Source organism: Rhinolophus ferrumequinum, chromosome 18, assembly GCF_004115265.2.
Source record: "Rhinolophus ferrumequinum isolate MPI-CBG mRhiFer1 chromosome 18, mRhiFer1_v1.p, whole genome shotgun sequence".
Taxonomy (NCBI): domain Eukaryota; kingdom Metazoa; phylum Chordata; class Mammalia; order Chiroptera; family Rhinolophidae; genus Rhinolophus; species Rhinolophus ferrumequinum.
The window spans coordinates 5,420,214-5,444,359 of record NC_046301.1 but is presented as its reverse complement, the minus strand read 5'-3'; the positions used below and the strand labels follow the sequence as shown (position 1 = coordinate 5,444,359).

General features: G+C 38.8%; 1 protein-coding gene across 1 annotated transcript in view; it reads right to left on the bottom strand.

Moving 5' to 3' along the window:
• Window positions 1-24,146, bottom strand: part of SPATA5 (spermatogenesis associated 5) — a 256,493-nt gene that overhangs the window by 211,838 nt on the left and 20,509 nt on the right. The window contains exons 5-9 of the mRNA XM_033135305.1: window positions 21,481-22,125; window positions 20,425-20,554; window positions 20,110-20,166; window positions 18,494-18,617; window positions 15,259-15,514 (exon numbers count right to left, since the gene is read on the bottom strand). Of these exons, the coding sequence (XP_032991196.1) occupies window positions 15,259-15,514; window positions 18,494-18,617; window positions 20,110-20,166; window positions 20,425-20,554; window positions 21,481-22,125 (1,212 nt within the window). The remainder of the gene's footprint in view (window positions 1-15,258; window positions 15,515-18,493; window positions 18,618-20,109; window positions 20,167-20,424; window positions 20,555-21,480; window positions 22,126-24,146) is intronic.

Here is a 24,146-nt window from a genome sequence, read left to right as displayed (position 1 = left end):
TGCACATATTAGGAAAGAAAACAGGCTGAAAGTCAATGAGGTGCTCATCTTATAAAATGAAGGATAAACCCAAAACAGAAACAGTAGAAGGGAAATAATGAAAACAAGGACAGAAATGAATGAAACAGAAAACAAATGTACAATTTGAAAAAAATCAGTAAGGCCAAAGGTTTATACTCTAAAAAGGCTGATAAAACAGATAAATCTCTAGCAAGGCGAAAACAGGGAAATGTGAGAAAAGACATATATTACCAGTACCAGGAATGAAAAAGATATGACAGAACCTACAAACACTGAAAAGATAATTAAGAGGATGTTAGGAATAACCTAACACCAAATAATTTGAAAGTTTAGATGAAATGAACAAATTTCTAGGGTAAAAAAAGCTTATCGAAACTAACACACAAACAAAAGAAGTACATAATTGAATATTCCAATAGCCATTAAATAAATTCTGTAACCAAAACCTTTCCTACAGAGAAAATTCCAAGCAGAGATGGCTCACTAGTAAATGTTACAAAGGATGAATGTAACATTGAGATTACAAAAAGCTCTTCCAGGGAAAAAAGAAGCCAGAACAATTCCCAACCTGATTCATTAGGCCAGCGTAACACTGTTCCTCAAATCTTAGAAGACCATTACAAGAAAAGAAAATTACAAGCTAATCTCTCATGAACATAGATGCCAATATCCTAAACATCAGCAAAAACATCAATATGTAAATAAAGGATTATATATCATGACAAGATGGCTATATTACAGGAATATAAGGTTGTTTTAACATTTTAAAATCATCAACATAATTCTCCACATTAATAAAGGGTAACAATATGATTATTTCAACAGACACAGAGAAGGAATGTAACGAAAATCAATATTGTTAATTATAAAAACAAACTAGGAATAATGGAAATTTCCTTACCAGATTAGCTACAAAAACACACAGCACATATAATTCTTAATAGCAACACATTAGAGACTTTCTCCCTAGGATGAAGAATAAGATAAAGGATAAGCACTGTTATAACTTCTATTAAACACTATGTTAGAGATCCTAACCAATGCAATAAGGCAAAAAAAGTGTAGAGATTAAAAAGAATGAAATAAAATTGTCATTATTTGCACAGTGTGCACACAGAAAACTATAACATGACCATTTACATAGAAAACTCAAGAGAATCTATAAAACACTATTAAAATTAATGACTAAATTTAGTTTTAATAAGGTAGACAGACGCAAAGTCAATATGTAAAAATTTACTTTTTCTAGATACCAGCAAAAAAACAATTATAAAGTGAAATTTTAAAAGATGCCATTTATAATAATTCAAAAAACCGTAAACACCTAAGAATGAATCTAATGAATGTTATGTTAAGACTTCTTCACATAAAACTATACATCTTTGAGAGAAAAGAAAGACCTACAATAAATGAAGGGATCCACCATTGTTCATGGACTGCAAGATGTTAACTTTCTAATTCTCCCCCAATTGAACAAGAGATTTAACAATTCCAATCAAAATCCACTTTGGGGGGTGGGGTGGGGATTGGAACTGAACAAGCTGATTTTTAAAGTTCTAAGCAAATGCAAAAGGCCGAAATAGTCAAAACAACCATGAGGAAAAAGGAAGCATTGACCCTTTTTAAGCCTCTTAATAAGGCTAAGTGATTAAATAAAGATATTTCACTATTTTGTACAAGCATAAAGAGGTCAAGGAAACAGAACAGAGAACTCACAACAAACCCACTTTTGATTTATGACAAGGTAACACTGCAGAGCAAGGAAGAAAGGATAGTCATTTCATTAATTGGAGCTGGTATGACAGTACTTACATGGAAAAAGTGAATTAATTAAAGATGATTAAGTGAAAGACAATAAAGCATCTTTGAAATTAAAGAAGATAATGTAAGAGAACATATTCATGACAGTGGAATTGACAAAGATTTCTTAAACTAGTTACAAAACTCACTAGCCACAAAGGAAAAGATAAATTGGATTCACTATATTTATACATCTTATAATAAATATATATAATTACAAATTTCTGTTCCTCAAAAGACACTAAGAGAGTAAAAATGCACATCACGGAGTAGAAGATGGATAAAAAACATACTCGTACATATATATCCAACAAAGGTCTTATAACCAAACTATATTAAGAACTCCCACAAAACAATTATTTTTGTAAAAAAGCAACATAATAGAAAAATTGAGTACATATTTGAATGGGCATGTCACAAAGGAGTATATCTAAATGGTCAATACATATGTAAAAAGGTACTTAACTCAGTCATCAGAGAAATAAAACCACAATGAAATAGTGTTAAAAAAACAAAAACAGCAAATGTTGGAAAGGAGAAGAAACTGCAATTTTGACACACTAACGGTGGAAGAGGAAACTGATACACTCGCTACAGAAAACATCTGGTATATTTCCTAACAAGAACACACGCATGTTCTATAACCACCAATCCCACTCCTAGACACAGAACAAACTGCAACGCGCACACTGGGCACCAAAAGGTACGTGCAAGGTCATGCACAGTGTCGTTATTCATGTCTACGCAATAGAACACAGCAATAAAAACGCACCACTGCTGCACAGAATAAAATGATGAAGCTCTCAAACGACAACACTAGTAAAAGAAGACGACAGTACAAAACAGGCAAAACTAATCTGTGGCGTGAGAAGCCAGAACCAAGGCTGGCCGGGGAGCAGTGGCTGGGAGAGGCTCTGACGGCGGTTCCGGGCACCAGTGATGCCGTGTGCTGAGCTGAGCGGCAGTTCCACAACTATGTCACTGAGAAGAACGCATGGATCGTGTAGTTTATATACTTTTCTGTGTATGTGGAATATTCCAGAAAGCAGTTTATTAAAAAATAGAATATGTAAAAAGTGAAGTAAAAAGAGAAAAAACTATAAACAAAGCCGCAACATAGAAGCTGATTTAAAAAACATTGAGAGCTGGTAGTTTCAGAAATTATAAAGCTTAAAATAGTTTCTTACCTTAAATCTAAGCATTCAAATACATACCATGAAGTTTACCCCTTAATATTTTATTGCTAAAACCTGAATTATTATTTTTTACTTAGAGCACTTCACTATCAGAATGATTAAAACCATGACACAGGAAAAGAAACCTGTAAGGAAGGTTCTGTGAACTGTCTATACAGACTAAGTTGACTTGTGTGCAAAACATCGACTGTGTGTATGGTTTACAGTCCTCACAAGGAGTTTTCATTTGCCAGAACACGTTCACACAAATGGTATGGGAGGCGCGAGCAAAGGAGAAGAGGACTTGACGAGAGATAAGAGGATGCTGTACATTAATCTGCAAGTATTTTTGAAGAACAGTTCTGAGAGAGCCACTATTCTGTACCTGTGTTACTTGCCTATAGTTACAATTCATATTACAGCAAAACAATTATTAAAAGAAAACATATCACGAAGCCACTGAGAAGATATATTCAGCAACCAGAAGTTACTCTTCTTCAATATTAATTCATCTATTTATTCATTCAAAATACTGAGAACCTCCTAGACATAATTAATCTATTCAACAAATGCACTGAGCTCTTACAAAGCACGGTACACAGAGCAAGAAGGCAGAGAAACCTCTCATTGGGCTAACAGTCTACCGGAAAAGACACAAAATCAGGAGTAATTATTATTGTAAACTGTGCCAAGTATTATAACATGGAAAGAACCAAGTGGCACAAAAACACACGTCAGGGACATCTAATCCAGTTTAGTGGGATTAGTGACACTTTAGAGTTAGACAACTCTTGCAGAAATCATTTAGTATATTCCTTTATTTCACAAATAAGACTAAAATGTGTCCAGGCTCAAGTACTCAGACCTGAAAAATGAGCTGATGTTAAACCGGTAACATGGGAATTAAGGCCAAAGAGGCAGCAGAGTATTCCAGGCAGAGGGTGCAGCACATACAAAGGCCTAGGGACAAGAATGAGCGTGACACTTTAAAGACCACGAGGCCCTGTAGAACAAGACAAAACCCCGGTCCTTCAAAAGTTCACTCTTAGAAATATAAAAGAACAGGCTTTAAAGAAACCTACATCCCCCTGTTAATCTGTCTGTGGATAAGTGAGAAGATGAAGTACGGCAGACTGTCAGAAAGGACACAGAACAACATGGAAGTTATAGATTTCAAAAGCTGTGTGCCACAGGCCTTCAGATTTTTCCCCAGCCTGGGGTTCTAAGGCTCTAGACTCTACAGAGGTCCTCTGTTTCATACAAATGTTATTCTTGAAAACAGCATATAAATTGAAACACAGAATTTATGAATTAAACATTAAAGAAACATCAGAGCTTGCAAAAATTAAAGATCCTTCGAGCCATCACACTGATGCAACCAGTCCTCCATGGTCCTAAATCAGCTACTGGCTCAGGTGGCACTTGACATAAAACTGCCTCTTTGGCCATCAGTTATCTCACTTACTGAATGGAGAGATAAAAATCAATTTTCTCCAAATTATTTTTTCGGCTTTAAAATCCTATGATGCTAAGCTTCATTATTGGACATCGACCATTCCTCACGAGGACATTTTAGAATCTATGCCAAGAAATTAAATTTTAAAAAATATGTGTATTTTTATAAACCAGAAGTAAATTAACTAGATGAGCAAATGGACACATGTACATCATCAAGGGATATAGCTCAGGGCAAGCAATCTATGACATTTCCTTACCAAGTTTAAAGTTAACTTTTAAAATGTAAACAAAAACAGAAGCAATACTTCCATGATCTTAAGAAACACAACTTTGAAACAAAAAACAGGTGGAGCTAATTAAAAACTAAATGTGTCATTTTGTTTTCATTACTTTATTTTCCAACGCACTCCAAAGCTGAGAAAACAAGACGTGATGAAGAAAAGGCAAAGTGCCTCAGGCAAGCCTCGCGCCTGCGTACTTTGTACTTTCCAGTGTCTGAGGGTCCCCCTAGATTCTATCCAGATAGAATCACTTCCGGATGTGAGCAATTCCTCTAAATTCATGCTCTTCAAAACCATCTGCTCCAGATTCGATCAACAAACATCATGTAGCCCCATGCACGCGGAACCCTACAATTTCACACTCAATGCTTACTAACTTATGTTATTTTTGAGATGGTAATTAGGTTCTTTTATTAGAAACGAACAATGAACTTCTACTGATCCCAGGAACAATGCTTTTTAGAATTACTACCTACCCTACAGACGCTTAATTATATGAAAAAGTAACAGAAAACATGGGCATCTGGATCTCCGATCTCAACTGATAAGAGTCGAGCGTATAATTTCCTAATAATACACTCAGGCACATGAAGACTGAAAGCAAGTATAACAAAATCTTAAGTCTCCCTTTGGAAAGTGTACTTTCCCCAAACTATCAGAACTGCAGACATTTCTGTTTTTATCTGGAGTCTTTACCGTCCCTCGACTCAGGACTGAGGACAGACAAGCTGAAGAGTATCAGGTGATGTGTCACCAGGAGAGATCCATTTCTCACTGCTCAGGAACAGAAAAGACATCAAATGGAATACCTGCAAAGAGGGCCCCGGGGCTCTTGCTTTTCCACAGTATAAGTGCCGGGCGTACCCCTGGCTCACAGGAGCCGTCTATTGTGAGCCCCATACCTCTACTGTGCCGGCAGCTGGAAGGCACCCTGGCCTCACTGCCAGCTTGCGCTGGCATCGATGGGCTGTGAATAAGGACTGGGCCAGCAGGATTTCCAAGGCCCTTCAGTTCTCTTAACATCAGGCTGAATGCACTCCGCCAACCTGTGGCTTCAGCAAGCTTTCCTAAAAATACAGCTTTTGGTTTCAAATGTTTAGTATCAAATTATTTACTCATCTGTTTTGCCAACATTATTAAAATGCTAAGTTATAAAAAAAAGGATTGTTGATTAGAGCACAATTCTTATTCCAAAAGAGGTTGAAGAGCTGTAGCTTGGTGAACTAGAGCAAGGCCCGGTGAAGAGAGGCAGCAGGAAACCATAAATTAATGAAGGAATCCAGTCTGATCTGGTTTTGACCTGGGGGTTGGGGGCAGAGGGCACAGATGGCGCAAAGGGGGAAGGCGGGCCGACTCTATTTATCCCCTTTCATACTCTGGTACCTTCACTGTACACCATTAAAATGGAAAAAGGAACTGAAATCAGTTTGTTTCCACGACTTCCAATCGTCCCTCAGTTTCCTGCAGTCCAGCAGCTAGGGGGACTCCACGAGGACCACTCTCAGGGCCCTGTGATCTCCAGGCACCAAACTAAGCACCTGATGGCACTGTGCTCTCTCATGCTGTCCATCTTGGCTCCACCACTGATGACCTTGGGAAAGATCCTTAGTCTCTCTGACCTAAATTTGCTCACCTATAAAAATAGGACCACCCTGTGAGGGAAGCCATGAGTACAAAATGCTTCAGCGCCTGCAGGCGCCCCAGACACTGGCTGGTCCACTGCAAGTCCTCGACCAACGGTAACTCTGGCCACCCCACTTCTCATGACCTCCTCCCTGACATCAACCCGGTCCATCTGGCTGAGTCACCTCTGCCCGTGGGTGCTCTTCCCATCCTTTTCTTACAATGGCCGTGTGAATGGCAGTGTTCCGCAGGCCCAACTTCTCTCCTCGTTAGCATTCTAAAGCCCCTGATCATCCCCTAACAGCCAGCTCCCTCCCGCATTAGTTACCTGGTACCCAGCAGCTCTGCGCTGTGCCCAGCGCTGCTGGGCTCTCAGAGGAGGGCCCAGGCTGTCTCATTCACTCAGAGCAACCCCGGCACCCACTGCAGTATCATGAACAAATGACTGAACTCTACTCCCGCTGGGTGATTTCACTCAGTCCACTGGCTCCAGTCACCATCTAACTGCTGACAACGCCCAAATCCTTCTCTTTAACCAGGACTCGCCTCATCTCCAAACCCACAATTCAAAGGCCTGTGGCTTAGATGGTGCAAAGAATAAAGAGGGCTGGGGGAGGGGGGACAGAGTGACAGGGAGAGGACAGCACAACAGTCCAGACAAGAGCAAGTGGAAGAGTTTAAAATTTTTTTTTAAAGTTCAAATTCTGAATAAATTTGAAAATAGAGCTGGCAGGATTTGACAAAGGAAAAGTAAAGAAAAAAGAAATCAAGAATAACTCCTAGAAATAACTTTTATTTAGACAGACTGATTTTATTTTTTTGATTGTTTTAATTAGAGGAAAACCTTTCCTCAAGTTTTATACTTTTATAGTCTTGGCAAGACAACTTAGAGAATTTTCCACTAGCGAAGTAAATGGTATAAATCACTTCGAGCTTAAGCAGAATAAAAAATACCACCTGTTTTTCTGAAACAAACCATTCAGCTGTAGTCGTTTCAAATGAACGGCAAACTTAATATTAAGATACCCAATTCACTGACAAAACAAAAAAAATTCCATCTCTTATGTAATAGCCACAATATTTATGCAATAAAAAAAATCCCAACATCACAAATATAACTATCATTATATTTCAGAATTACAAAACGGGAAAAGTCACTGTTTTATGAGATAATTATATCGCATAATTACAGCTTACTTATCCAGCTACAATACTGAACAAAGATAAGATCCCTTATAAAATGCATTAATTCGAGAGGCAATCATGCTACATACATCAATTTAATTTTGCTGCTCTGTTGCTGGCCCGCAGTGGACTCACGTGCGGGACGAGGGAGGCAGGGAGACCGTGACTCTGCCTATGGATGACATCACAGCTCCCACGTTCAGCAAGCAGCTCTGTCAGGGAGGCACCCCCACACCCCAACAAGCCTTGTCTATCTCCAGCCTGCATAGTCTTATTGACGGACAAGACCTTGACAGATCCAAAGTTCGTAAATCTCTCTACTCCACAAGGGAAAGGATTCTGCCCAATTTCCCTAATGTCTCTTATGCTAGGATAACCACTAACATTCCATAAAATACCAGGAATATTACCCAAATTCAAAGCTTCTACTGGAGAAATGCATTAAGTACACAAAAAATAGGAAACTTTTTTTTTTTTAGAGAAAGGCCCTGCTTACCAAGGGCCTGACTGAACCATGACCACGGCTGCCAGGCTTTATTTGAACCTCGTAAGAACTCTGAGGATACGTTCTCCCTGTTTCTCAGGAGAGGAAACACAGTTCCAGAGGCTGAGTGGCTGCCCCATGACTCTTAGCTGATCACGGCAGTGGTGCTAGCGTCTGACTCTAGCGCCCCCCATAAGCTCTCCATTAAACCCCACTGTTTCCCCGGACTTCATTAAGAAACACTGAATTTTCACAGAATCAGTATTTTATTTCTAACTTAGAAAACAACATTGGCAGAATTCAAAAAATGGTGGAAAATGTTAGAAAGAGAACCTTTCATAAGAGCTGGACTGTTAGGTACTTTGCACATAGAAGACTCAGCATAAATTCCTGTTAAAATAAGCTAGTGACGGGCGGGAGGGAGGAGTAACAGCTATAAAGATCTCAGAACTCTGGTGCAAGACAGATAAATTTTTCCATCTCAAAAAAAGTTGCATTACAGTAATTAGGTTCAGTATTATTACTAGACCTACTTAAGTGTAATAATGACAGAGTCATTGTTTAAATAAGAGTTTCCATTCTTCCTGTTCTGTGATGCTTTCTTATCAAGGCCCAAGGATTTGGTATGAACACGCTGAAATGATGTGTAATCAACAAGGATGCTAAGATAAATTCTTAGAGATGTGAGGCAAACACTTCCTTTCACTGTAAACAAAATGACTGAGTCCACTTCTTGAAGAAATCAAGCTCTATTTATATTCACTCTCCTGAAATGGCACAGGCAGCCTTAGAAGGAGAAGTTTATAATAAATCTCTATATTTGGAAAACACTGTTGCTAAGCATCTTCTAACATTCAACAGAGTTTATATAATTCATGTCTCTGCTACGTAATTAACATTTCATGTTTTCTAAAAATGTGTGGTGTGCTTATCTATGTTGTTAATTTAAAACATTATAAATTTTGAGGGAATTAATAAAAGGCTATGCAACTAATTAATTAGAAAGGCAGCCTAATCCCAAGAGGAATACAAACACAGACATTAAATGTCAGGATGTGTCAGAGTTGAGCTTGTAAACAACTTGTCCGCTTGAGATAAAACATTTCAAAATGCAGCTGCTCTTTGCTTAAAAAGGTGAGCTACAAAACATTACGCTTTTGGACAAGTCACGACATATCAAACCATGCTCTAGTTCAAAAGTTAATTATAAAGGAAACCTAACATTTAAAAATAAGCTTTACACCTAACCCTCAACATTATGTATCTGCTCAGATAACAAGAGATCGAAGTGTCGAAAGCAACGCTATTGTAGTATTTCCGATTTTCATATTCACTATGGAGACAAATCAAAAGGTATGGAAAATATTGAGAAACACTGGAAGGAAAGATTAGAAAAGAGTGGGCACACTGCAGAATATGCAGTAACACTCTTACAAACTGTAAAAGAGACTGTAAACCTTCCATCCTCTGAAAAAGCTTGCACAAATATATATACTGCAGGGATTTTGAACTTTCGTAGTAGTATCCCGCAAGCAATAACCTTTAGATTACAAAAATACACAGGAAATAGTTCATGTAGCTTTTATGAAACTCTGACTCACTTCACTGGATGCTATTACTAGACATCTGTGCACCATGTTTTGTTAAAAAGGCAGAGCTTCCCCAACCGCAAGGCCGTCCAGGAAGAAGGAAAACCATCAGCCAGCCAACACACAAAAGCTCAAAGAACACACAGGTCCACAAATCATACGTAAGCAAATGTTCTAGGAAAAACATATGTCTATATTCTCTTTTCTATTTTGAATTGTTAATTCTTAACTGTTTCCTTGGTTGTGGCTTTTCTAGCTTTCAGCATTATTTGTCATTTTTAAGTTTGATTCAAATCCATTATACATACCCGCAGGACAAACATGGACACTCATTTTCTCCAAGCGCAGGAGAGTTAACTGATATAGTGTGGAACAGTAGATAACCGCCACATAAAAACTCTGGGAAGAAATCAACACTCTCAGGTAGTCAGAGAATTATACTCCCTAAATTTAATCCAGCGATTTGAATCAGTTACAGAGTCTTTAAACGTCGGAGAGCTGTTTGCCTGGATCAGCAGTTCTCAGAGTGGGGGCCTTGCCCCAGCAGCGTTAGTTATCACCTGTAACCTGATGAAAGTGAAAATTCCTGGGCCCTACTTCAACCTACGCAGGATGGGGCCCAGAACTGCATATAATGAGCTCTTCCAGTGAATCTCACACAGGTTTAACTGGAGGACCACTGGCCTCAGTCAGGGATTCAAATGCCTACTCACAGGCAAGCGTAGGAGCAGCTGCTTCAGAATCACCTGGGCAACATCAAAAATTGATTCCAGTTCCCACCTCCCTGACTCCATGAAGCGCGAGGAAGAGTGTGTGTGGCTTCGCAGGTGAACATGATGCAGAGAGAAGTTTAAGAACCAATGTCCTGAGGTTGGCCCGGTGGCTCAGGCGGTTGGAGCTCCGTGCTCCTAACGCCAAGGGCTGCCAGTTCGATTTCCACATGGGCCAGTGGGCTCTCAACCACAAGGTTGCCAGTTCAATTCCTCGAGTCCCGCAAGAGATGGTGGGCTCTGCCCCCTGCAACTAACAATGGTAACCGGACCCGGAGCTCCACAACTACAATTGAAAGGGCAACAACTTGACTTGGAAAAAATCCTGGAAGTACATAATGTTCCCCAATAAAGTCCTGTTCCCCTGGCTCAATTAAAAAAAAAAAAATTAAAAAAAAGAACTCATGTTCTTGGCTCTCAAGTGTGGTCCCCAGACGAGCGGCAGCAGCAAGCAGGGAACGTGTTAGAAACCTGCAGGCACCAGCCCAGACATCGTGGATCAGAAACTCTAAAGTTCCCCAGCTGATCTGATACACGACAAAGTCGGAGAACCTCTGCTCCAAGTGATTTGCCCTGAATTGAAAATGTGAAATGAATCTGGATTCTTCTGGAGAAGAATAAATAATAGAAAGAGACAGAATTAACTCATGTACCAGGAATACATCTCCTGGTACATGAAAATGTTCCCTGAAAAGCATCAGTTTTAGGCAAAATGTAGTTAGAAGTCCACAGTCAGAGACAAGCTGAGAAATCTTATCAGTACGGCCAAGAATGGACTGGAATGTTCAAGAAAGAAGCAGCAGTTACTGAAGGCATCACAGGGAGATCACACTTTGTTTATGCTCTCAGGACAGAGACCAGTAAGCACTCAGAGTTGTTTCCTCTGCATGAGGAGGGGTTTCTGAAGGCAACAAGGGAAGGAGGAGAGAATCTCACCAGGGGTTAAAACCAAAACCCAACTCTGAGTTTGATAAACATTTTTCTTAGTCTATATGGGGTGCGGGGTGCTCATTATGTCCCATTGTGTCTCCCAGCTTTCACATACACTTCTCAGGTCAAACAACGACTGGGCATCTGTTATGTAGCCGAAACCATTAACATCGCCTCCAAATATTAAGAAGTTACCATGACTCTTTTTTAAACAACAATGATTCTACCTTTGTGTGTAATTCTAAGGTCAATGTAAAGGCTGTGACTGCCTCCATTTGTCCAAGGAAACTTACCATGTTAAAAACAAATGGCACCAGATCAAACTTCCCAAGGCAGTCGTTTTAAAATACTGAGAGCCATTCAAATTATCCCCTAATAACTCCTTTAAATTTAGGTAGGATGCCATATGAAACGTTCAATTCTTTTTACTTACAACTAGGACAACAGTTCAAGTTTACTTTATGGCTGACTTCTTCCTTCCAATGCTCAAAGCACAACTCATAACAGTAGGTGGGATGCACTCAGACCACCCCATAGCCCTTGAGCATAATTCTACTATTTGTAATGCATACAGGACTTTAGAGTTGTTCTATCTTTCCTTCTGAGTTACATTATTAACCAATTTTATAATTTACTCAAGTCAAATCCTTAGTCAGAAATTATAAAAGTGTTTCACTGAGAAAATGCAACTGACTTCACCATAAACATTTGTCTGCCCTGCCGCAGTGTTTCTAAGACCGCCGTGGGAGGAAGCCCTGAGGAAGCCCAAAGCACAAGTCACTCAAAGTACTGAGGAGACAATGAGGGACAAAGACCAGCTGTTGCCGGAGAGCAGCCAGCGGACAGGCCGAGTTTAGTGAGTCACCTGGGTGTTTCTTTGTTGTTTTCCCCTTTCCATTTTCTGATTCTTCCCATCCTTTTTTTTTTTTTTTTTTTTAACGCATTTCTTGCTTTTTCTCCTATATATCTAGGGCCAGTCATATTTACAAGGGCACTCAGATAACGTCTACCACACCCCCTCAGTCTACAAATGGAGAAAACTAAGGCTCAGAAAACGCTAAGAACTTGCCTAAGGTCACAAGACTGATTTCAATGGCAGGTCTGTCCAACAATCAAAATCCATTTTCTACTATACCCTGTCTCTAAAAAAATCCCATGCAAAAAATTCTAGCATATCAGTCTTCAATTTTCTTCTGCTATATAGTTAGAGAACGACACCATATAACACAACACACAACAGTATATAAGACAGTCCACACAAAACCATGTATTTTCCCTACTGGACACTTTAATTATAAAACTCACCTTTTAAAAAATTACCCTCTCATAATCTGATTCATTGATAAATTAGGAGAAAACAGAAAACCAGTTCAACACCTGATAATCTGACATTATTATTAAGGCACATTAACAGCAGTCAGTATTCATGTAATGCTTGTATACGTCAAGTACAACATCATACATATACATATACATCTATATATATATATATACACACATACATATACATATGTAATTCAAATTGGAGGCCTCTCTTTGATCCTTTCACTTTTCCAATTAAATGTAACAAAGTAAGGAGTAGAATTTCTCAAATTTTCTTGCCATTTCCCTAAAGTTCTTGGGAGTACTACAGTGCCCATTGAAGTAGATGGTTCTATTTACAGCTGGTGTGTGACTGACATTTTCACTGTTCTCCTGAAAGTCTGAGGACACAACTTAATTTCTGGGCTATACTTGTGAAAAAATATGGTTATTTTCTACTTTATAAATGCATCCTACCCTTAGTTTCACAGATAAAATAAAAAAGCCTTACACTACTCTAACGAAAGTCTGTTTTATGATTTAATTAAGAGTATGAATCTGGAGTAAGATGACCTTGAGTTCAAACCCCAGCTCTGCCACATACTAGTTGTGAGACTTCTGCAGTCCATCTAATACGTACAACACAGGGCTGGTGTGAGGATTAGATGAAAGGAGTTTTCCTTCCCCACCTTCTTATGCCCCCTCATTCTGCCTGCACAACTCACTTTTCCTTTAAGTTTCTTCTCAGATGTCACTTTTTCTATATAGCCACAGTATTTTCTTTCCATAGGAAAGTCACTACATTTTCCAGTTTTTTGAGTGCGTATCTCACCGTGTCAATAACTATTAGTTTGGTGCAAAAGTAATTGCGGTTTTTGCAATTATTTTTAACCTTTAAAACCACAATTACTTTCGCACCAACCTAATATTTACAAATCTCTCTCGTTCATCAGACTTTCTGCACAACTCGAATCCCACAGCCTTAGAGTGCATGTATTAAAAAGTCAGACCATGTCTGATAAAGGACACTGAAGAATGAATCCTTGCCTACTCCGGCAAGTCCAAAGCCACACCTCCATAGTACAGGCACACCTCGGAGATACTGCCGATTTGGTCCCCGGATCTCAGTAAAGCGAGACGTAACCTTTTCCCTGGTGGAGGGGCTTGCCTTCCATTTGGAAAAAACACAGCTGTGAAGCGCAATAAAGCAAAGCGCACCAAACAAGCTAAGCCTGTAATCCAGACTCTTCATTTTCATGAACGGAATGAAGGGAGCAAAGCTATGTGGATACAGCAGCTTCTTGATCCCTGGGGAATTCAGTTCCATGACCAAAGCCACCATTTCTTGTGAATCACAAGAAACTAGACACAAAGGGATCTTGCCCTAGATCAGAACGTACAGAAGAATGTTTATATTCGCCTTGTAGTCTACATAACCTGCAGTCTCCCCCAGCTGTGAGTCCTCTGACGTGGAAATTATGATAATGATCAAACAAAACAAAATAAAACGGATTTTCTCCATCAAGAGTAAGATATTCAAAGGCTCCTATATCTCTTCCATGTTTCCTTTCCCACCTGTTTTTCCCTCCCTAAGCTCTTTGCCTGCATATATCAAGCCTGATTCAAAGGATCAAAGGACTGATGGAAAGGTCTTCAAGGCCTACTAAGTTAGCTGAACTACAACTAAATAATTTATTCTGTACTAAAGCTCTAAAAGAACAGAATTTCCAACTCAAGAATTCAGTTTTTTCCATTACCAACAAAGGTTACTTTCTTTAAAGTATCTTATGAAAATACTGGATAGGGCACACACTGGAACAACAGAATGCCACCCCGAAAAACAATTCCTCCAAAGTATAGAAGGACTTAAAAACATGCCCACACAAGAAAAAGGAATAAATGAAAGGAACCTAAGATGACTAGCAAACCAGCCTTTCGAGGCTACCAAAAGATAAACATCCATCCTCTCAGGACAAAAACAAAACTCAACAGATTATTTCTCAATACATTTTTACTTGTCTGATCAAACATTTCAACAGCTTATAGAAACTGCCCCTATTTGATACCTTTCCCGTGGTTGAAATTACTCTGAACAAATGCCCAAACGTTGAAAGGTAAGTACAGTGATGTCCTGGTGAATCTTCAAGTCAACGCCACCTGGCAGCTCTTACACATGTTGGGACTCAGACATCACTGCCATGTACTCTGAGGCATAGAACTCTTGGGTTTCACTAAGTACTTTTATAGCACTTCCACAAACACAAAGCTTATCCTGAAGGAAAAATGTGACCCTTCTGCAGGTACCCTAATTTCCACTGCACAATACCAACAAATACTGGCATTAACACTGCCATTAATGCATCTGGTTACATGTGTGTGTGTGCATGTGCGTCTGATTATGAAAAGTCTGAAAGCATACACGCTCTAATAGTGGTTATCTTTAGAACGTAGGATTAAGAGTGATTTTTCTTTCTTTTTTTATCGTTTTCTGAATTACCTAGACTCTTCCCAATAAATATATATTTTATGATTAGAAAACATGATGCGTTTCCATTAGGAAACGACATGTAAATCATCAGTAGGTACATAAAGCAGAGCTAAGCCCATCAGTACAGACTGACTACAGCAAGCCCCTCTCACCTGCTTCATTACACAAGGCTTTCAAGTCAGCTCCCACATATCCGTGAGCACTGTTTGCCAGCTGCAGCAGCTCAGCTTCAGTGAGCAAATGCGGCACCCTTAGAAGCAGCTTCTGGAGGATATCAAGCCGGTCCTGAGCATTTGGAACTCCAATCTCAATCTCCTTATCAAATCGTCCAGGTCTGCGGAGTGCAGCATCCAAAGCCTGAGGGCGGTTTGTGGCCCCGAGGACCAACACCCGTCCTTCACTTCCTTCCTAACAAAACAAAATGAAAACAGATTAGTCTTCTAGAAGTTTTGTATATACAAGGTGTGATCAAAAAATACAGTGAATGTTTAAATAAAAAATTTTATTACAGTAAAACACACATTGCCATTAATCCCCCTCAAGATATTCTCCCTCACTTCGAACACACTTATCCCATCGTTCTTGCCACTTTCTGAAGCAGTTCTGGAAGTCCTTTTTCATGAGTCTTTAGTTGTGCTTCATGGCTGCCTCCATGTCCTGAATCATTTTGACTTTGGGGAAGAGCCAGAAGTCGCACAGTACCAGATCCAGTAAATAAGGTAGATGAGGACACACCATAATGTTTTTATTTGACAGAAGTTGCCATACCAGAAGCAACATGTGACACAGAGCCTTTCCATTGTGATCACAAAATAGTGAATGCCGCTGCTGAGTGCCATCCAATGGAAAGGCAGGGACCTTCAATATGGGAGGCAGCGCATCAAACCTTAGTAACAGTATGTGACAAGTTTCAACTTGTTCGGTGCAGTCAGTTGGGTGTGAGCTACAGTTGAGAGAAGGTATGTTTTAAAGTGCTGTAAATCATCCTCCATCATGACAATGCTCCGTGGTCACACATCACTTCTGGTATATGGCAACTTCTGTCAAATAAAAACACTACAGTGTGTCCTCATCTACCTTATTTACTGGATCTGGCAGGGTGTAACTTCTGGCTCTTCCCCAAAGTCAAAATGATTCAGGACACGGAGGTAGCGATGACAGCGCAACTAAAGACACGAAAGAGGACTTCCAGAACTGCTTCAGAAAGTGGCAAAAACAACGGAATAAGTGTGTTTGAAGTGACGGGGGGTATTTTGAGGCGGATTAATGGCAATGTGTCTTTTACTGTAATTTTTTTTATTTTATTTAAACGTTCACCGTATTATTTGATCACACCTCGTACATGTAGACACTGTCTATACAGACAAGGATGCCTCTAACTGTCCAGGCTGCTGAGTCCTATCCCTTACACTTTTATTACTTATCCCACATTTCCCAAACCTTAGCCTAAATGCTCCCTCAACTAGAACGCTTTCCAATACTTACATCTCCAACCTACCCTAAGTGATGTCTCACCCACTTCTAGCATGTTACCTACACTATTCTAATGAATCACAATATATAATAACCTACCGTACAGTTAACGCCACTGTTTTAAGTTGTCCTTTTCCCCTATTTGAAAGCAAAGATTATGACCTACATATTATTCAAATAGAACAAGGCTCTATTACATAGTTGTCAAAGAAATCTTCACATATGGACTGTTTTTGATTTGGTAAGTTTTTAAATTCCTGAAAATATAGATAGCAATATAACCAACACCTGAGGATCAGCCGCCCTTGAATACATATGGACTCTTACTCTCTAATAATGAAACCTGGAACAAATTGTAAAGAACTATGATCATGAGCATAGTTAATATCCAACATTCTAATCAGATGACCCCAAGCTTAACTGCAATGGGATTCAAAGTAAGAAAACTCAAACCTAATCAATTATATTAGATGTGCCAACAGAAAATGCATGGATATAAATGAATCCATGAATTCGGCATTGAGAAGACAAATACATGCCTTTAAATATCTTCAGACTGAAACATCAGTGTCACAGACGTCCAGCCCTGCCCAAGGATAAGAACAGCAGTACACACAGGCCTATCCCTGCGGTACAGTAAAGAGGGACAGTAACATGGCGATTAAGATCCTCAGCACAGAGCCTTCCTCTGACTTCCTACTCACCAGGAACTCTAGTTATAGTACAGCTCTCCATATATATTTGCCTTTCAGGTGAAAATAAGAGTCATTAATAAACAAAGATATTTGCTCGGCTTAATAATTATACTTCTTATTATAAGTGAATAATTGGCACCCCGGTTTATGTATCAGCCTCTTGTGAGTGTTGTTATTGTGGGTCAGTCCTTAGAGCACCACCATCTCCAACATACTAACAACACTGGATTCTCCAGCTTTATAAACAGAACCAAACCTGGGACATGACGATCACACCCAGGTCCTGCCCCAAGACTGAGAGCCAAGTGGTTCTTCAGCCTCCTCCAGGTAGCACCCCTTCTCTTGTGTACTCTTAAAACAGTACCATGTGTTAATTAGCAAATAACAGACATTTAATACCAAACCTTCACGTTATTTCCACATGTTCAGTTACTCACAAACGGTAGTAAAAACCAAAAAGTTGTAACAGTTTATTTTTTAATGTGTAAAAGGAAGACTTGGGATTACATGATTTCTAAAGTTTCTTTTGGTTCTAATATACTATGACTCTAAAAAATGAGTTATTTACAATCCTACAAACAAAGTGTGTATTCTTCTGGTAAATGGCTGTCAAGAGCCTGAGAGAACTTTTCTTCATTCCTGTTTTCTACTAGTCATATGCATCTCTCTTTCATAATTAGCACATAGATTTTATTATTATAAGAGTGTATGCCCTGTCAGAAAATCTGGTAAAAAGGTAATTTTTGAATGCTCTACAAACACGTTTTTCATTACTCTCACTTTCCTTCCTTTCCTTCCTCCATTTCATTGTGAGACCCCTAAACTTAAAGCCCTAAAAGAATCAATTTATACATGGGTATACAAGACTTACTCATGAAATTTCTTTGTAAAATCCCCTAAAATTTAATCACTAAATCTTTCTTACTGATTTTTGCTCCAGGTTTTTAAGTTAATACCATTTATTACAAAAGAAATCTGTCACTGTATATTATCTTATATACTAGAAAAACATGCCAGGTTATACTGTCCTAACAGTTACTAACAAATGTGCTGAAGAAAATGATTTTAATGGGCCTTTCCTCTAGTTTTTACGGCTAATATTTTCCCTTATCTTAGAATACCCCAAAACTCAGACATATTTGATAGTTTTTGCTACTTCTTATGTACACTTTAAGAATTGACCCTTTCCTACACAGAATCAATACGGTACTATACTTACTGAACCAATACCATCCATCAGTGTTAAAAGTGAAGCTACAATTCTTTTTTCCATTTCATTGTGAGACCCTTCTCTTTTAGGGCAAAGTGCATCCAGCTCATCAATAAAAATAATTGATGGGTGCCTAAAAACAAACAAGTAAAGTGAACTTTCTAATATACATTTAATTTTTAAATTTAATACACTGCATTTCGATTAAAAACTGAAATAGTTTTAATTTTTTAACTGAAACACAACATAACATATTTAGGCTTTAGTTAATAATATTAAAGACGAAGGCAATAGGATGTGAAGCTGAAAAAACCCTGGACGAATTCTAGCCCAAATTATTAACTCACCAAGATCACATTCTAGTGGGTCTGCCCTCAGCACAAAGAGTATTACGAACAGTCTATATAGTTCATGAGGTAAGTCTACGCATAGACCGAACCTGCCCACTAACGCCACTAAATTGTTACACTGGGATTGATTCAGGAGTTCCGGCCAGAGATGCTGTCCCTCTGGGCAGGTTTAACATCCAAGGGACAGAAAGTAGAAACGCTCCCTTGTTTTTCACCTATTAAAAAAAAGCTTTCAACATGATCAGTTCTTGCAAGGAGATGTGAATTCTCTCACAAGAGGAACTCTCAGCTACTAGAAACGTAACACTGACAACAAAAACACACTAAGCATAAGATATACCCCTGGTTCTCAAGCTTTCAGTCCTGAGACTCCAAACTACTCGGTTCATCTACTATCATTGGGAGCAAATACTTTCAAAATGGAAGTTCTTTTGATAAGAGAGCAGTCATTGTAAGTTAAATACCAAACCAATGATAGAGACATAGCCATATTAGAGTATTACATTAGACCAAGTTACAGACCATACTCTAACGCTCCCTGCAATGTAACATGTAGTCTAATCTGAAGAACCATCAATAAGAATCGTTGTCAAAGGACAACAGATCTGTCCCTTTGAAGAAAAGTATAATAAAACAAAGTTTTAAGCATAAAGGGCTACTATAATGCAGTCTACTAAGGGAACTACATATGCTGGATATGCCTAATTACCCAAAAGAAAGAAAACCGCAAATGTATATGCTCAAGCGAAGTCACGTGACTTATCAAACAACACTGTCTTAGCTACCTCATGCAATTTTTAAATTGGGATAGAATCAACATATAACTTTATATTAGTTTCAGGTGTACAACATAATGGTTAATATTTGTACATACTGTAAAATGTCTAGTCGACATCTGTCACCATCAGTTACCTTTTTTTCTTGTGATGAGATCTTTTAGGCTCTCCTCTACTTACAACTTTCAAATGTGCAATACAGTTTTACTAAACATAGTCGCCATACTGTACACTTTATCCCCATGATTTATTTATTTTAAAACTGGAAGTTTGTACCTTTTGCTATCTTATGTAATTTAATACCTCATTTACCAAACTTCCAAAACAGTATTAGATAGAAATAGGTTAGATAGAACATTATTAGATTTACAATCGATTTCTAGTGCTGTCACTGTTAGTTTTGTACTATTCTTGCATGCTTTGTATAAAGTGCTAGTATCTCTACTTTGATTAATACAGCCTTGACTACTAACTTCAAACATTTAAAAATAAAGAATACCGCAGAGTGGCTTCAGCAAATATCTGACGTAACTTTGCTTCGGTCTCCCCATAGAATCTGAAATAAATAAAATACATTTAAGGACCAACTCTTATTGTTTTTAAAGCTTTGTCTATAAAGCTCATGTGACTTTCCAAGTATTTCTAGAATACTTAAATTATTTTTCAAACTTAATTTTTATACACATTAAAAAGCAAATATAAACTATTTTAACATGTGAAACATCCAGACAGAATAGTATGCAACCATTTTTAAAAATCACATTTAAGAAGTATATTTACTAATATTGTTCATTCTATCAAATTATGCACCTACTTGCTGATAATCTCAGGACCATTTATTACAGAAACATAGGCTCCGACTTCATTAGCAACAGCCTTGGCAATCATTGTCTTTCCAGTACCCGGAGGGCCATAGAGCAACACTCCTCTAGGGGCAGGAATTCCTAGAAGGAAAAGAAGCCAACACTGGATTCAGCATTACAAGGTTTCTCGTGTCGTCATATGACTTCAAACATGAGTTAAAAACATACATTTGCCTTGCATCACAAAACGGAAGGAGGAGTCAGACCTTATCCCCCACTCCCCGCCAAGAAATATGTACCAACAAGCCCAAACACTGATCTCTAGCAATGCCTGTTTCTTTCTCTGGGGACCCAACCACATTGGTACAAAACTGGCTGGACACCCATTGCTGCCAGGCCCAGCCCCAGATTCTCAGAAAACAAAGTCTAGACACAACAACGGCACAAAGCCAGCCACCAATCCCCATTTTCATCCTACTAGACATCTTAGAGAATATAAGCATTACTAGCAAAATGTCAATCCAAGGGTTCATTTTATTTATTTATATATATGTATACACACACACACACACACACACACAAAAAAAAAATTTCATGAAAATATATATATACATTTTTACATGAAAAAGGAAAAAGCAAATCACCAAATATATGCAGAGAATCTGGGCAGTAACCACACAGAGGAAGCCCTGAGTTTCCTAGGAACCAAGTCACACAGTTATATTTTCTAACCAAGAAGTTTTATCCAGCGTTATCTGAATGTGTGGTTTATTTCTTTAGTTATTACAGCTGTTCTAGTATGACAAAATACTTATTCTAGATCCAACAGAAATAACTGTGGAAGTATATAATTAAAAGACAAGGCTGCAACTAAGGGAGACCAGGCATAAAAATAGGCTCATCTAACTGGCCTCTCCCAAAGCAACTTACACCTCCTACCATACCTACCACTCAGGAAAGAAAACTAGGAATAGAGGGTGAACAATTATTAGGTTAAGTAGAATGAGCCAATGGCTTTTGAGTTTGAATTGAACACTTTTGGGGGCAATACACTGAAGAAAACATACCATAACTCTTGAAAACTTCAGGCTGTTTGAGAGGCAATTCAATTATTTCTCTAATTGCTATCAGCTGACTTTTTAGGCCTCCTATCATGTCATAAGTCACTTTGAATTGGTTGTCTTGCTCTTTTGAATTTGTACGCATCTTTGTAAAATTGACTCTGGTTGTTGAAGAAATAAAATAAAAAGTGTCGGTGTTGCGTTTTGCGCCCATGCTGGCTGACTCAAGCAATCTCTCTTCACTGATAAGATGTTCATTTCCTTCCCTGGCAGACGCAAAACTACACTTAAGACTTGTGACTTCCTCCAGCCCAAGTCCACTGCTGCCACCAGGACTCTGTGTGACATCCGGCAAAATGTCACCAGCTCTATCTGTCATTCTGCCATCGACTGGTTTGCAAGGAGTACTGCTGGATGTCGGGTCGTGGTGTTCTGCCAGGTCCAACTGGCTTAGTTGTAAGGACATATCCAGGGTACTGGCTTCTATGCTGGACTGTTCTGAGGCCACTCCCCGGGCACCACTGTCAGGGTCATGCTGAAGCCTTCTTAGTATCATGCCATCTGCTCCTTTCACTCGCAACACTTGCAACTTGCACGGTCGTCCATAGAATGTAATATACAGAAAGTTGCCTGGTAAAACAATCTTGCCATCTAGAAAACAACGTATGAATATATAGGTCAGCACAATTTTTCACCCATTTAATGTTTAATAGCAATTTATTTCATCTATTAACAAATCTGACTGAAAAGACAATCAAAGATGGGAGTATTAAAATAACTGTCATGAAAAATAAAGGACCTGATATCCCCCAATGACAGATCACTATCTGGAGATCAAAGGACAAGATGATTCTCTGAAATTCTCTGCATGCCATACATACATCTAAGATTCTATCAACTACAACAAACAGCCATGCACCCCACCTTCGATAAACTAACCTAAAATGGTACACCTCAACCAACATGCCACGATGATGCTTCTCCCTGGAAAGAGCCAGAGCTCAAGGGCTCAAGCCTCAGTTCTACCACCGACTTTGTGCAGACACGTCATATATTCTCTCTGCTACTCAACTGCCAATTAATACATTGGGGAAAAAACCCAAATCCCTATCTTAATAGGACAGTAATTCATTGAGAAGAATATTCTCTACATTGTTCTGAAGAAAACTATTAAGTATAGAAGACCTTGAAGACCCATTATTTGCTGCTGCCTTGCTTCTTATAATTTAAAATACTGTTTAAAATGTCTCACCTAGTTTTCTCAGAAGACAACCAGCTAATTGTTCTTCATTAATCTCCACATTTTTGTCACTGTAAAGGGTGGAGGTGGGGTAAACAGGAAAAAAAATAAATACACGAGAAACTAAAACTAATACAAAATGACAAGTACATAGTTGTAATGTAGACTTAATCAAAAGTGTAATTAGTTTACAACCTGGAACGGTTTACACAATTTTGGAATGATTTACAATTTCCAGGTATTTCTTACAGCCATGAAAATGTCATTTGCAGTTTGGTGTCTTACAGGCCTCAATCAGTGTTCTTTAAAACACAGGGTATGATCCGTTAATGGATCATGAAACCATTTCAGTCAGTCCCATCCAGCACCTTTTTAAACAGAATACAAAATGTCAGAGTGAAGAAGGAATATGTCTCTGTGAGTCCGCACTTTGGAGTGAGTGAGTGCCGGGATCGTGTCTCTTGAGACCCAAGAATGGAAACACAGACCCAGGAGAGGCAAAGAGTTTTAAAAAAAGGCGAGTTTATTGAAAGCAAAGGGTCAGAGCTCCCGAGTGGGAGGGGGTCCCGAATGGGGGTGCCCGTGACTGAGGCAAAAGTTCTTAATTTTATACCTTCCCTTGCCTGTTTGGGGAAGGGGAGCTGTTTGAAGAAGGGAACTGGCGCCTTCTAATGAAATTTGTTTACCAGGTTTGTTCTGCTTGCCCATCCTGAAGGAATTAGCAAAATAACCCACTCTTATCTATCAGATCTGCTCCATTTGTCAGGCCAAAAGGAATTTTATGATTAACCTCAAGGCCTTGTTTTACATTTTGTCCTGGAGCGAAGGAGTGATTTCAAAACCTGAAGTTTTTAGGATATGGCTGTCTTTATTTATTCCACCAGGGACCACCCTGTCTACCTAGGGACATGCTAGGTAACCTGTCTGAAGAGTCCATCATACATAGAAAGGGTAAATACCGCGCTGTAAAACATTATTTTATTAGACAAACGTATATCTATATACTTATGTGCATACAGGTGCACACGTGTGCAAATGTGCACTGTTTAAGTGTATCTACTGTAGATGGCTATGTACAATGAATCACAATGAAAAGTGCATTTTTTATTTTCAGTCAAAAACATTTGAAAAACACTGGCCTAAATTAATCATTCCCTCACTGAACTTGCCTAGCTTGAAGAAAGGCTTTTATTATTAGAACAAATAGTTCACTTCATTCCCTTTGCATAATGTACAAATTATCTTTCAGAAAAAATAAATCCTATATAGCACCTTAGCTGAAGAGGCAGAAATACGAAAAAGGAGAGTAATGGTGCAATGGAAGTTTATTCTCGAGGAAGGCACGCCTAAGAAAAAACGAGAACTCTTCTTCTGACAGGTAACTGTCTTCTGGGAAGGTCGCTCGTCTGAGTACAGGAAGTAGGCACACCTC